An 11,283-nucleotide genomic window follows, 5' to 3' on the forward strand; every position below is an offset into this window, starting at 1 on the left:
CCGTGTCCCCTCACTGTCCCCATGATGATCCCGTGTCCCCTCACTGTCCCCATGACGATCCCGTGTCCCCTCACTGTCCCCGTGTCCCCATGACCATCCCGTGTCCCCTCACTGTCCCCATGATGATCCCGTGTCCCCTCACTGTCCCCATGACGATCCCGTGTCCCCTCACTGTTCCTGTGTCCCCATGACCATCCAGTGTCCCCTCACTGTCCCCATGACCATCCCGTGTCCCCTCACTGTCCCCATGACGATCCCGTGTCCCCTCACTGTCCCCGTGTCCCCATGACCATCCAGTGTCCCCTCACTGTCCCCATGACGATCCCGTGTCCCCTCACTGTCCCCATGACCATCCCGTGTCCCCTCGCTGTCCCCGTGTCCCCATGACCATCCCGTGTCCCCTCACTGTCCCCATGACCATCCCGTGTCCCCTCGCTGTCCCCGTGTCCCCACGCAGAGGCGGAGCAGGCGGGCGTGGGAGAGGGAGGGGGGTGCTGTGGTTTATTGGGGGGGGGGGGGGGGGGGGGGACACACGACACACGGGCGTGTCCCCAAGGTCCCCGAGGTGTCACTTGTAGAACTCGTGCTCCTGCTCGTCCTTCTTGATGACGGTCTTGTAGGCCTTCTCGAAGTCCTTGGCCAGCACGATGTAGCGGTTCTCCCGCACCGCCAGCATGCCGCCCTGGGGACAGGCCACCGTGTCACCCCCGGCCACGGGGACAGGCCATGGTGTCACCCCCGGCCATGGGGACAGGCCATCATGCCACCCCTGGCTGTGGGGACAGGCCACCACATCACCCCTGGCCACAGGGACAGGCCACTGCGTCACCCCTGGCCACAGGGACAGGCCACTGCGTCACCGCTGGCCATGGGGACACGCCACCATGCCACCCCCAGCTGTGGGGACAGGCCACTGTGTCACCACCGGCCACGGGGACAGGCCACCATGCCACCCCCAGCCGTGGGGACAGGCCACCGTGTCACCCCTGGCCACAGGGACAAGCCACCACATCACCCACCTCACCCTCAGCCTCCCTGGGGACAGGCCACTGTGTCACCCGTGTCACCCCCAGGTGTGGGGACAGGCCACCAGGTGACACGCCACTCCTGTCACCCCCAGCCACCCTGGGGACAGGCCACCATGTCACCCCCAGCCACCCTGGGGACAGGCCACCATGTCACCCCCAGGCGTGGGGACAGGCCATCGTGTCACCCAGGTCACCCCCAAGACCCCGCAGGGAGGTGGTACCCTGTCACCTGTCACCTCCTGCCACCCTGCTGCTAGGACGTCACCCGCTGTCACCTTAACACAGAGCGATGTGATGCCTGTGTCACCTCCTTGTCACCTCACCAGGAGGGACATGTCACCTGTGTCACCCTGTCGGGGTGGGACACAGCACCCACATCACCCCTGTCACCTTCTTGTCAACCTACCACAGGGACACATGGCACCTGTGCCACCTCCTTGTCACCCTACCATGAGGGACACGGCCCCTGTGTCACCTCTTTTGTCACCCTGTCCCAGTGGGACACAGCACCTGTGTCATCCCTGTCACCTTCTTGTCACCCTACCATGGGGAGACATGGCACCAGTGTCCCTCGTGTCACCTCCTTGTCACCCCACCATGAGCGACACGGCCCCTGCACGCCCCTGTCACCTCCCTGTCCCCCCCGTGTCCCCCTGTCACCCACCTCCTGGCAGATGGAGTTGATGTCGGCCCCCGAGATCTTGTCCGGCCGTGCCACATCTGGGTGGGGGTGAAGGAAACGTCCCCTCCTCCGTGTCCCCTCCCCGATGTCCCCAAGCCACCCCCAGCCCACTCCAGGGGTCCCCAACAGCTCCCGGGGACCGCAGTGTCCCCGTGGGTTCCCCAAGTCTCCATCTCCCCGGGGTTCCTCATGTCCCCAACCCTGACATCTCGTGGGGTTCCTGATGGCCCCTGGGGTCCCCAATGTCCCCAGAAGGTCCCCAACCCTCTATTTTCCCAGGGTTCCCAACGTCCCCATGGGGTCTCTGGTGTCCCCTGGAGTCCCCAATGGCCCCATGATGGAGTCCCCAGCATGTCATGGGGTTCCTGATGTCCCCATGGGGCCCCCAATGTCCCCTGGAGTCCCTGAGGCCCTCACGGTGTCCCCAACCCCGACATCTCATGGGGTTCCTGATGTCCCCCAGGGTCCCTAATGTCCCCAACCACCTCCCCGGGGTCCCTGATGTCCCCATGAGGTCCCCAACCATCTCCCTGCGGTTCCTGATGTCCCCATGGGGTCCCCAACCCTCCATCTCCCCAGGGTTCCTGATGTCCCCTGGAGTCCCCGATGTCCCCATGAGGTCCCCAAGCATCTCATGGAGTTCCTGATGTCCCCACGGGGTCCCCAAGGTCCCCTGGAGTCCCCAATGTCCCCAGGAGGTCCCCAACTCTCCATCTCCCCGGGGTTCCTGATGTCCCCCCAAGTCCCTGATGTCCCCATGAGGTCCCCAACCATCTCCCTGGGGTTCCTGATGTCCCCATGAGGTCCCCAATGTCCCCTGCAGCTCCCGATGTCTCTATGGGGTCCCCAACTCTCCATCTCCCTGGGGTTCCTGATGTCCCCCGGGGTCCCTGATGTCCCCATGAGGTCCCCAACCATCTCCCTGGGGTTCCTGATGTCCCCATGGAGTCCCCAACATCCCCTGGAGTCCCCAACCCTCCATCTCCCTGGGGTTACCCGATGTCCCCCAGAGTCCCCGATGTCCCCATGAGGTCCCCAACCATCTCCCTGCAGTTCCTGATGTCCCCATGGGGTCCCCAATGTCCCCTGGAGTCCCCAGTGTCCCCAGGAGGTCCCCAACCCCAACATCCCATGGGGTTCCTGATGTCCCCCACGGGCTCCCCACCTCCTCAGGCTACTCCCTGGAGGATGGACACCCACCTCGCTGGGGTCCCCTGTGTCTCCCCCCGCCACCCCAGGGTGTCCCCACGTGTCCCCAGATACAGTCCTCGAGGTCCACCTCCTCGGAGAGGTTCATCTTCCCAGTGATGGTGGAGAAAATGAGACGTTTTTGGCGCCGATCGGGCAACGGGAATTCGATTTTTCGGTCCAAGCGGCCGGGACGAAGCAACGCCGGGTCCAGGGTGTCCGCCCGGTTGGTCGCCATGATAACCTGGACAGGAGGACATGGGTGACACCGTCACCATCACCCGTGTGGCACCCTGGGAGCCACCCCCCAGCCCCCGCGGGGTCCCCACCTTGACGTTGACGTTCTGGTCAAAGCCATCCATCTGGTTGAGGAGCTCCAGGAGGATGCGTTGAACCTCCCGGTCAGCTGGGAGGGGAGGAGGAGAAGGACATGGCAGGGTGGTGGTGGGGTGACACCCAAGGGACACCCCCATGGTCCCAGAACCCTTCCAGATGGTTCCTGACCCCCATCCAACACCCAAGGACCACCAAGAGCTCCCAAACGCCTCCATGAAGCTCTCTAGAGTGTCCTACCCCCACCCAAGCTCCGGGACGTCCCAGAACCCCTCCATGGGGTTCTCCAGAGGGTTCCTGACCCCCACCCAACGCCCAGGGACCACCAAGAGCTCCCAGAACCCCTCTATGAAGTTCTAGATGGTTCCTGACCACCACCCAACGCCCACCAAGGGGTCCCAGAACCCCTCTATGAAGTTCTAGATGGTTCCAGACCCCCACCCAAGAGGTCCCAGAACCCCTCCATGAAGTTCTAGATAGTTCCTGACCACCACCCAACGCCCACCAAGGGGTCCCAGAACCCCTCCATCGGGGTCTCCAGATGGTTCCTGACCCCCAACCAACGCCCAAGGACCACCAAGAACACCCAGAAGCCCTCCATGAAGTGCTAGATGGTTCCTGACCCCCCACCCAATGCACAAGGACCAGAATCCCACCATGAAGTTCTCCAGAGATTTCTCTGACCCCCACCCAACACCCAAGGGGTCCCAGAAACCCTCCATGGGGTTCTCCAGACGGTTCCTGACCCCCACCCAATGCCCAAGGACCACCAAGGGGTCCCAGAACCCCTCCATGAGGTTCACCAGATGGTTCCTGCGCCCCCCCCCCCCCCCCAAACCCCAAGGAGTCCCCAGACCCCTCCATGAAGTTCTCCGGAGGGTTCCTGACCCTCAGCCAAGCCCCAGGGCCCATCAGGAGGTCCCAGAACCCCACCCCAGGGTCCCCCCGTCCCCTCACCCCCGGTTTGGGCGTCGAAGCGCTTGGTGGCGATGGCGTCGATCTCGTCGATGAAGATGATGGCGGGGGCGTTCTCCTTGGCCAGGCGGAAGACGTCGCGGACCATGCGCGGACCCTCCCCCAGGTACTTCTGCACGAACTCCGAACCCACCACCCGGATGAAGGCGGCTGGGGGCACCCGCGGGGGTTGGGACCTTGCGTCTGGGGCGGGGGGAGCCCCGGGGAGCACCCCCAGACCACCTCTGGCCACCAGCACCCCAAGGACCTCACCAGCACCCTGGGGTGCCTTGAACAACTCAAGGAGCCCACCAGCACCCCAAGGACCCCACCAGCACCCTGAGGTGCCCCCAACAACCCAAGGACCCCAACAGCACCTTGGGGTGCCCCCAACAACCCAAGGAACCCACTAGCACCCCACAGACCCCACCAGCACCCTGGAGTGCCCTGAGCACCCCAAGGACCCCACCAGCACCCCAAGGACCCCACCAGCACCCCAAGGACCCCACCAGCACCCTGAGGTGCCCTCATCATCCCAAGGACCCCACCAGTAACCTGGGGTGCCCCCAACAACCCAAGGAACCAACCAGCACCCCAAGGACCCCACCAGCACCCTGGGGTGTCCTCAGCACCCCAAGGAACCAACCAGCACCCTGGGGTGCCCCTGCCTCCCCCAGGTGCCCCCAAAGAGCCCCACAAACACCCCCCAGCACCCCAAGGTCCCCCTCGCCAACACCAACCCAAGGATTCTCCCCCCACTGCCCCCTCCCCCAGCACCCCAAAGATCCCACCAGCACCCCACGGCCCACCCCCCACCCACCGTGGGTGCCCCCCGCCAGCACCCCGGGGTGCCCCACCTGTGGTGTGATGGGCCACAGCCTTGGCCAACATGGTCTTCCCGCAGCCGGGGGGTCCGTACATGAGGACACCCCGCGGGGGGTCAATGCCGATCTGGGGGGGGACACACAACCCCAGGAGGTGACGTCACGGGGTCCCCAAAGGGTCCGCGTGCGTCCCCCCCACCCAAGCCCACCCTCGGGTGCTCGTACCTGCTTGTAGAGCTCGAAGTGGGTGAGGGGCAGCTCCACGGCCTCCCGCACCTCCTGCTTCTGGATGTCCATGCCCCCGATGTCGGCGTACATCACGTCCGGCTTCTGGTCTGCCAACGGGGACGGGGCCATCAGCGGGGCCACCACGTGGGCCAGGGGGGCAACCTTGGCCACCAGAGAACAGGCCCAAGCAGGCCAGGTCACCTGGGACCTTCTCTAGATGACGGTTGGGTAGCTCCAAGGATGGAGACCCACCACCCAGCCATGACCCCAGGGTCATGTGACAACAACTTCTGGTCCAACCTCTTTCCCACAACATCTCCAACCACAGCAGGTCACCTGGGACCTTCCGTAGGTGACGGTTGGGTAGATCCAAGGATGGAGACCCACCACCCATCAACATTTCCAACATTATTTGACAATTCCTGGTCCAACCTCTTCCCCAGAACATCTCCAACCAATGTAGGTCACCTGGGACCTTCTCTGAACGATGGTTGGGTAGCTCCAAGGATGGAGACCCACCACCCAGCCATGACCCCAGGGTCATGTGACAACAACTTCTGGTCCAACCTCTTCCCCAGAACATCTCCAACCACAGCAGGTCACCTGGGACCTTCTCCAGATGACGGTTGGGTAGCTCCAAGGATGGAGACCCACCACCCATCTGGGTGGACCTCAACGACGTCCAATCCTTCTCCAGCCGTGCAAAACCTCCCACCTCCAGCCCCCCAACCTGGTTCGAACCCCCCCAACCTCCCGAGAACCCCCCCCGACAAGGTTAACGAGGACCCATCACCCTTCCTGGCCACCACCTTGACCCCGCCCCACCGCTCTCCACCCTCCAGCTCCACCCTGGTAGAACGCCTCCCGCCCCGAGAACATCCTCGGTGCCACCACCCTGAGGGACACGGCGGTTCCCCCGGGGGGCGGTGGTAGCCCCGAGGGTGGAGGCGGTGGCCCACCTGAGGTGAGCATCATGATGCTGCTGTCGGCCTCGGGCGGGAGAACGTCCACCAGGGCGTTGCTGTGCTTGTGCAGGGCCACCGAGGCGTTGGGCTTGAGCAGCTCCCGGTCGATGGTGCTCAGGATCCGCACGTAGTAGTTGGAACCTGGAGGAGAACAAGGCCGAGGTGGCCACCACGGCTCAACCCCACCACGGGCCGGTGGCCACGAGGCCACCACGGCCCCGCCCTGGTGGTCGCCCCCCAACGTCCCACGTCTGTCCCCGCCGTCCCAACACAAGGGTTTTTATGGGGGAGTTGTCCCCAGCTGGTCACCCCCAGCCCCACGTCAACTCCGGCCCTGACCGTGACCCCCAACCCCCCCACGCCCAGCCCCACGTCCCCACCACACCCAATCGTGACCCCCAACCCTCCATGTCCATCCCCACGTCCTCATCAGACCCAACCCTGCCCCCCAACTCCCCCACACCCACCCCCACGTCCCCACCAGCCCTGACCGTGCCCCCCAACTCCCCCATCCATCCCCACATCCCCACCAGACCCAACCCTGACCCCCAACCCTCCATGTCCATCCCCATGTCCCCAACCCTGCCCCCCACCCCCCCCACACCCATCCCCATGTCCCCACCACACCCAACCCTGCCCCCCAACCCCCCCACATCCATACCAGACCCAGCCATGACCCCCAACCCTCCACATCCATCCCCACGTCCCCACCACACCCAACCCTCCCCCCAACTCCCCCACACCCATCCCCATGTCCCCACCACCCCTGACCCTGCCCCCCAACCCTCGCCGTCCACCCCCACGGCCCCACCACACCCAACCATGACCCCCAACCCTCCATGTCCATCCCCAGGTCCTCACCACACCCAATCCTGCCCCCCAACCCCCCCCCACCCATCCCCAGGTCCCCACCAGACCCAACCACATCCCCCAACCCCCCCAAAATCCATACCAGACCCAATCACGACCCCCAACCCCCCCATCCATCCCCACGTCCCCACCAGACCCAACCCTGCCCCCCAACCCCCCCACACCCATCCCCACACCCCCACCACCCCTGACCGTGCCCCCCAACCCCCCCACACCCATCCCCACGTCCCCACCAGACCCAACCCTGCCCCCCAACCCCCCCACACCCATCCCCACACCCCCACCACCCCTGACCGTGCCCCCCAACCCCCCCACACCCATCCCCACGTCCCCACCAGACCCAACCCTGCCCCCCAACCCCCCCACACCCATCCCCACACCCCCACCACCCCTGACCGTGCCCCCCAACCCCCCCACACCCATCCCCACGTCCCCACCAGACCCAACCCTGCCCCCCAACCCCCCCCACACCCATCCCCACACCCCCACCACCCCGACCGTGCCCCCCAACCCCTTACATCCACACTAGACCCAATCCTGACCCCCAATCTTCCATGCCCATCCCCATACCCCCAACCCCGACCCCCACACCCATCCCCACGTCCCCACCACACCCAACCACGACCCCCCAACCCCCCCCCATGCATCCCCCGGCCCCCCCCCTCACCGGTGGTGGAGCCCACGATGGCCGTGTTCTGGTCCACGGCCTCCAGGAACTGCCCGATGACCAGGGGGATGCTCTGGATCCTCTTCACCTCCTCCTGGGCGTGCAGGAACTCCTTCTTGAGGTTCTTCTGCTCGTCCTTGATGTACTCCTCCTGCACCTCCAGGAACTCCAGCTCCTGCTGCAGCTTCTGCCGGGACAGCCGGGGGCTCGGGGGGGGCGGTTCTGGGGTGGCCCCCCCCCCCTTCATTTATCTGCCCCCCACCCACAAACCTGCCCCTCACCTTGTAGCGGCTGTAAAGGTCCTCCAGGTCCTCGGGCTCGGGCACCAGGAAGGAGAGGCCGGGGGGGGGCCGGGGGGCGGCCAGAGCCGGCAGCTCATCCTGGGGGGGGGACACCCACAAATGGGGAGGGGGGCACTTAGAGATGGGGGGGCACTTAGAGATGGGGGGACCCCAAAACGGGGGAGAAAACACGGAGAAAATGGAGGGGGGGCAGCCAGAGATGGGGGGAATGGGGGGGGGACGGACCCAGAAATGGGGGGGGGGCACTCTGAAATGGGGGGGAAGAATGTTGGGGGAGTCACCACCCGGAAACTGGGGGGGCTGGGAGACATTGGGGGGGGGGGCAAGTAATTGGGGGGGGCAGTTAGAAATGGGGGGGGGACCCCAAAACAGGGGAGAAAACAGCCAGAAAGTGGGGAGGAACCAGGGTGGGGGAGACACAGCCCGGAAATGGGGGGGGCAAGGGGGGGGATATTGGGGGGCACCCGGGGGGGGGGGGGGGCACGCCGGGGACTGGGGGCACCCTGAAATGGGGGGGAACCACTTGGGGGAGTCACAGCCCAGAAATGGGGGGGGGCCTTGGGCAGAAGAGGGGGGGGACATTGGGGGGCAGCCAGGGGTGGGGGGGGCACCCTGAAATGGGGGGTCTGGGGGCACTGGGGGCAGCCGGGGGGGGGGGCACCCTGAAATGGGGGGTCTGGGGGCACTGGGGGCAGCCGGGGGGGGGCACCCTGAAATGGGGGGTCTGGGGGCACTGGGGGCAGCCGGGGGCGGGGCCCGGCGGAGGGCGCGCAGCGGGGCCCTGAGGCGGGGCCGCCATGTTGGGGAGCCGCAGCCCGAAACGGGGCCGGGGGGCACCGGGGGGCTCCCGCCATGGCGGGGGGGCCCGTATCGCGGTGACGCGGCCGCGGGCCCGGCCGGGGGAGGGTCCCCGCGGCGCGGGGGGTCCCGGAGCAGCCCCCCCCCCCCCCGGCCCACCTGCGCCTTGTCCGCCGGCAGCGCCAGCTCCTCCATCGTGACTGCGCGCGGGGCCGGGCCTGACGTCACGGGACCCGGAAACCCGCCCCGCCCGGCCGCGGGGGCTCACGGGAGATGGAGTCCAGAGCGGCCCAGTGCTCCCAGTATGGATCCCAGTGCTCCCAGTATGGATCCCAGTGCTCCCAGTGCTCCCAGTATGGATCCCAGTGCTCCCCCACTGCTCCCAGTACGGCTCCCAGTGCCCCCCCACTGCTCCCAGTGCCCCCCCAGTGCTCCCAGTACGGCTCCCAGTGCCCCCCAGTGCTCCCAGTGCGGATCCCAGTGCGGCCCCAGTGCTCCCAGTATGGATCCCAGTGCTCCCAGTGCGGATCCCAGTGCGGCCCCAGTGCTCCCAGTGCGGATCCCAGTGCCCCCAGTGCTCCCAGAGTGGATCCCAGTGCCCCCCAGTGCTCCCAGTGCGGATCCCAGTGCCCCCCAGTGCTCCCAGTGCAGATCCCAGTGCGGCCCCAGTGCTCCCAGTGCGGATCCCAGTGCTCCCAGTGCGGCCCCAGTGCTCCCAGTGCGGCTCCCAGTGCTCCCAGTAAGGTTCCCTGGCTCTTCCCAGTGGTCCCAGTACAGTTCACTGGCTGTCCCCAGTGCTCCCAGTACGGCTCTCTGGCTCCCCCCAGTGCTCCTACTGGGGATCCCTTGCTCTCTCCAGTGCTCCCAGTGCCCCCCCGCCGTGCTCCCAGTGTTCCCAGTGCGGATCCCAGTGCCGCCCCCGCGCTCCCAGTTCCCCCCAGTGCTCCTACTGGGGATCCCTTGCTCTCTCCAGCGCTCCCAGTGCGGATCCCAGTGCCGCCCCAGTGCTCCCAGTTCCCCCCAGTGCTCCTACTGGGGATCCCTTGCTCTCTCCAGTGCTCCCAGTGCGGATCCCAGTGCCGCCCCAGTGCTCCCAGTTCCCCCCAGTGCTCCTTAAACCGCCACTGCGGAGCCCAGCAGCTCCTAAATTGCTGTTTCTGAGCCCAATTCCCTGAGGGGAGCACTGCGGGGGCACTGGGAGCACTGGGAGGGCACTGGGAGTACTGGGAGGGCACTGGGAGGGCACTGGGAGCACTGGGAGGGCACTGGGAGTACTGGGAGGGGACTGGAAGTTCTGGGAGGGCACTGGGAGCACACTGGGAGGGCACTGGGAGCACTGGGAGGGCACTGGGAGTACTGGGAGGGCACTGGGAGTGCACTGGGAGCACTGGGAGGGCACTGGGAGTACTGGGAGGGGACTGGGAGCACACTGGGAGGGCACTGGGAGTACTGGGAGGGCACTGGGAGGGCACTGGGAGTACTGGGAGGGCACTGGAAGTTCTGGGAGGGCACTGGGAGCACACTGGGAGGGCACTGGGAGCATTGGGAGGGAACTGGGAGTTCTGGGAGTTCTGGGAATACTGGGAGAACTGGGGAGACTGGGGAGCACCAAGGGGTGCTGGGAGTCCTGGGGGGAAGCACTGAGGGGGCACTGGGAGCACTGGGAGGGCACTGGGAGTACTGGTGGGGGGCACTGGGAGTACTGGGAAGGCACTGGGGGAGCACTGGGAGCACTGGGAGCATTGAGGGCACTGGGAACACTGGGGAGACTGGGGAGCACTGAGGTGTGCTGGGAGCACTGGGGGGAGCCGTGAGGGGCACTGGGAGCACTGGGGAAACTGGAGGAGCACTGGGGAGACTGGAGAGCACTGCGGGGTGCTGGGAGTCCTGGGAGGGGGGGCACTGGGGGGACACTGAGAGTCACTGGGAGCACTGGGAGCACTGGGGAGACTGCAGGGAGGCACTGAGGGACACAGGGGGACACTGGGAGCACTAGGGAAACTGGGAACACTGGGGAGACTGGGAACACTGGGGAGACTGGGGAGCACCGAGTGCACTTGGTGCACTGGGGGGGGGGGCACTGGTAGTACTGGGGAGGCACTGGGAGGGCACTGAGAGCACTGGGGAGACTGGAGAGCACTGGGGGGGGCCCTGAGAGCACTGGGGGGGCACTGGGAGTACGTGGATGGCACTGGGAGAACTGGAGAGGCACTGGGAGTACTGGGGAGACTGGGGAGCACCGAGGGGTGCTGGGAGTCCTGGGGGGAGCCCTGAGGGGCACTGGGGGGGGCACTGGGAGCACTGGGAGTACTGGGTGGGCACTGGGAGCACTGGGAGGGCACGGGGAGTACTGGGTGGGCACTGGGAGCACTGGGAGGCCACTGGGAATACTGGGGAGACTGGGGAGCCCTGAGGGGTGCTGGGAGCACTGGGAGCACTGGGCG

At 66.5% G+C, this 11,283-nt stretch overlaps 1 protein-coding gene across 2 annotated transcripts; it reads right to left on the minus strand.

Annotated features, from left to right (window-relative positions):
• Window positions 1–504: 504 nt before the first annotated feature.
• PSMC4 (proteasome 26S subunit, ATPase 4) lies at window positions 505–9,138 on the minus strand. 2 transcript variants are annotated; one of them, XM_074930346.1, is made up of 11 exons: window positions 8,999–9,138; window positions 8,021–8,119; window positions 7,740–7,833; window positions 6,197–6,343; window positions 5,235–5,344; window positions 5,043–5,136; window positions 4,189–4,356; window positions 3,228–3,304; window positions 2,974–3,142; window positions 1,693–1,748; window positions 505–682 (listed from the first exon to the last, which is right to left on the minus strand). In XM_074930346.1, the coding sequence occupies exons 1-11, from the start codon at window positions 9,032–9,034 to the stop codon at window positions 569–571; spliced, it is 1,164 nt and encodes a 387-aa protein (XP_074786447.1). In that variant the 5' UTR covers window positions 9,035–9,138; the 3' UTR covers window positions 505–568. The 2 variants fall into 2 exon arrangements, with proteins under 2 accessions (XP_074786447.1, XP_074786446.1); XM_074930345.1 differs by having other exon boundaries at window positions 507–682; window positions 7,740–7,926; window positions 8,999–9,137.
• Window positions 9,139–11,283: the final 2,145 nt, after the last annotated feature.

The sequence above is a fragment of the Athene noctua genome, chromosome 33, assembly GCF_965140245.1.
Source record: "Athene noctua chromosome 33, bAthNoc1.hap1.1, whole genome shotgun sequence".
Classification (NCBI taxonomy): domain Eukaryota; kingdom Metazoa; phylum Chordata; class Aves; order Strigiformes; family Strigidae; genus Athene; species Athene noctua.

Bases quoted from the DNA above. Each gene is read 5' to 3' on its own strand.
- PSMC4 (XM_074930345.1), bottom strand. From the start codon at position 9,034: ATGGAGGAGCTGGCGCTGCCGGCGGACAAGGCGCAG. The intron at 3,305-4,188 runs GTGAGGGGACGG...CTCCCCTCCCAG, and splicing joins CTTCGACGCCCAAACCGGGG to CTGACCGGGAGGTTCAACGC. The intron at 683-1,692 runs GTGGGTGACAGG...GCCTGTCCCCAG, and splicing joins TCAACTCCATCTGCCAGGAG to GGCGGCATGCTGGCGGTGCG.